At 41.8% G+C, this 3,426-nt stretch overlaps 1 protein-coding gene across 2 annotated transcripts in view; it reads left to right on the forward strand.

The window, feature by feature from the left end:
* Window positions 1–277: 277 nt before the first annotated feature.
* azi2 (5-azacytidine induced 2) overlaps window positions 278–3,426 on the forward strand; it is an 11,667-nt gene continuing 8,518 nt past the window's right edge. The window contains exons 1-2 of one of the 2 annotated variants that reach the window (XM_027286413.1): window positions 278–659; window positions 2,503–2,756. In XM_027286413.1, coding sequence (XP_027142214.1) covers window positions 2,538–2,756 — 219 coding nt within the window. In that variant the 5' untranslated portion in view covers window positions 278–659; window positions 2,503–2,537. The remainder of the gene's footprint in view (window positions 660–2,502; window positions 2,757–3,426) is intronic. The other variant, XM_010737904.3, reaches the window with a different exon arrangement.

Genomic DNA, 3,426 nt, shown 5'->3' on the forward strand with positions numbered 1-3,426 from the left:
ATGTAATGATTCTCACTGCTTGTTTCTTGTTATTTTCATAGACGTATATGATATGAAAGTGCTGTCCAACATTTTGGTTCTGGACTTGGGTACAATTGGTATTTTAGAAAAAGTAAGATATGATAATGTTTTCATGAATCCATTACGTTTACCCTGACACCACCATCCGAAAATATTCCCACGTAACCTTATACATAGAAAAAACAAATATTAAAAAATATTTGACAGATAGACGATAGTCCAACCTTCCAATATAAGACTGCAGCCTCCTACCTCGTCTTAATTAGTCCGACTGGAAGCCTTAACTATCGACTCCTTTTTTGTTTGTTTTCTTAGTCTGTGTATTATTTTGTCTGAACTGTTTTTAATGCAGCATAGCCTTCTTCCACATTGTGTTACCGCAATTACAATGACACTAGTTTGCCACGTAAAATAATGTTATATATACTTCTATTAACGCCGTGCATTTATTTTGAAAGGACTCCAGCAGTCAAGTGACTCCCGGAAGTTTTTGTTTCTACACCTGTCAGTCCTGACACGGTGCGAGTGTCCAGCCTCGTCTCTTTGTTTCACTGCCAGGAACAGGTCTTCTTTTCTCAAGAATAAATGATAATCCTGTTTGGCTAACTGACACCTGAGTGAGGACGGCATCTAACACGGTCAGTGAGAGTCGAGAGTGTCAAATAATCGACTGCTTTTGCTTCACCTAGCTACAAATAGCCAGGAGACGTTAGCTAAGCGCTAGCTAAGTGTTATCATCATAACAGATCGATGCTTTTAAATCACCGCGGCTATTGTTGCATGTTTTATGTTTCTCCAGGGCAGTGTCTACTGAATGTGTTAATCCTTCTCGGGTCGTACATGGGAAGTGCCTGTCGGGGCGTTTTGTCGGCTGTCAACACAGATCACGGAAGCTAACACCACACGTTAGCATCTTATACAAACGAGATTCATTGATTGTTTACATCCTGATTGTGGCTGCTCTTCGTCTTCGTCTCTTTGGAGGAAATGATCGTCGTGGCTTTAACATTATCCGGTTAGCTGTTAGCTCTCGTGTTGTATGAAGGGCACTGTAACGACGTGACGTTGCTCTTCGTGCCTTGTTTTGGACTCACGTTGACTTTCGATTTGAGTACTTGGGGTCACTTTCGATTTCATGCCAGTCTCCTTTTTTCTTTTTTCTTTTCTGAAGTCAGTGGCTCTCCGTTTGTGTTTTGCTTGACTTGTATCCATGACATGGATCCAATAGCCTGTCTAGTTATTCTCTTGTAACTTATTTTCGGCCTTCAGAGTTAAAAACTTGGCTCCACGGTGTTTGCTGCATCATTGCATGCTGACATCATCAACTAGCGTTAGCTGCACCGTTACTGCTGCTGAGCCAAAAGATCAAGGAGGGTGTGTGTGTGTGTGGGTCTAGGTTTAGGTTAAGTGTGTTTCGGGTAGGTTGGCTGGAGTACTGTAATTTTAGCTGAGAGTCAACTGGACTGTGTCACATCCCTGTGTCAACAGGCCCGTACTGTTGTCTGCACCTGTGCACTGTCAAAGTTTACTAGTATGGGTTTGTATATACATGTCATGTGCATGATCATTAGGCAAGCAGCTCTGGATCCAAGGCCTCGTTTTCTAAAATATAGTGTGCACAAATCATCTCACACAGATTTAGGATTTGATTATTTTACATGTTTGCATACCGTTTCACATATTTTTTTAAATGATTGTGAATTAAGTATTAAAACAAGCCACAGGAGTCAGCTTTGCACAGGAAGTACATCTGTTATTGCAAGCTAAGCCTGATGGTGGCAGCCCCGGACTCATCCATATGTCCGCTGATGATGTTTGATGATTGAATGTAGCTGCCAATAATACAACTCCATTAGGTCCTTTTAAGATTAGGTGATTGCGATTAGGGCTGCAATTTGTTGAACCTCAATAAATTTTAAGAATGAAACTCTGCCACATAGTCACAGTTTCCTTTCAAATCTAGACTACACAACATATATAAAGCGCTTTGACTGTGTACACCTGTTTGGGTGTGACAGTCAAACAGGTTTGAGTTTAAAAATACTAGTGCCCCAACAAACCAGTCTCCCACAAGAGATTGTTAATGTTTAATCTGATCTGATTCAGCTTAAACACTCTAGCTATGGTAGCTTTTTTCTTGTTAAAAAGTACATAGGAAATGATGCATTTCCCACAGCAGTGGTTTGTATGGAAGAAAAAGAAGGCCGTTCATTAGCAGGCATGCACCGAGAGGAGAGTGCCACCTGTAGAGACTCAGTGTCATCATCCGAACAAAGTTACAGCACTGGAACACTGTTTGACTGCAGAAAGATCTGTGGGATATTCCATATGTCATAATGATATGCAGGAACTAGTTATAAAGCTACTTCACAAGTCAGTATATTGTAAATGTAAGGCCATAAATGTTTCACGATGGTACTGCAGGTGCTAACTGCTTAAGAGATTTATCACTGACAGTGAAACTCTTCATCTAATCCCCAGGTCTTCTATCTGCTACAGAGTAGGCCTGTGCAGGCATGGAGCCCTTGGCAGTGGATGATGACATTTGCATCCTTAAACATGAGACGGCCTACACCGCTGCTGGAGAGAGTCCTGTATCGGTGTGTGCTGGCGATGAATCTGTCGCTTCCCACTTCGCCCTGGTCACTGCCTATGAGGACATCAAGAAGAGGCTGAGAGATACAGAGCGAGAGAATACCTTGCTGAGGAAGAGGGTTAAGCAGCTGGAGGATAAGGTATAGATGTAAAGAAATGGGAGGTGGTGGGAGAAAACCGAGGAGCAAATAGAAGAAAGAGATAACAGTGTGAGGGGAATGAAGTAAAAGAGCATATTGCCTATGTGGATGGCGAAATAGCCAGGGAGCGAGGTTTAGAGAGGGTGTACTATAGACAGAGATGAATGAAAACAGATTTTTTTTCCCCCTTTTCCAGGACATCAGAATTATGGACAAACACAAAATGCTAAGAGAAAGTTTAGAAAAAGTCAGCAAATCCAACAGCACACTGCAAAATACTTGCCTCTGGGAGACTCTGTATGCCAGCATCATTAATATTGTTGGCCTAAAGTCAGAGCTATAAAACAATGAGAAATAAATCTGCACTGTCTAAAAACAAAGAGGAGGTCTGGAAAAGTATGGCATTGCCAAACAATGTGTTGGAGCACTACACTTTGGGGAGAAGGCTCTTGAAATTGGATTTAAAAAAAAAAGTATGGAGTACGATACAGAGAGCTATTTAAACAGGAGGGGTCTTAATTCAGATGGTGGGCTGAAGTGAAAGCGCTGCACAACATGTGGCCAGGGTTGCTTCTCAAGAAGTCCTTTATCTTTTATCAGCTTTATATGCAGCAGCGTTTGGCCCATCATGATAGGATGTGGTGGGAGGAAAGTAACTTCCTACCACAGA

The sequence above is a fragment of the Larimichthys crocea genome, chromosome XIII (assembly GCF_000972845.2).
Source record: "Larimichthys crocea isolate SSNF chromosome XIII, L_crocea_2.0, whole genome shotgun sequence".
Classification (NCBI taxonomy): Eukaryota; Metazoa; Chordata; class Actinopteri; family Sciaenidae; genus Larimichthys; species Larimichthys crocea.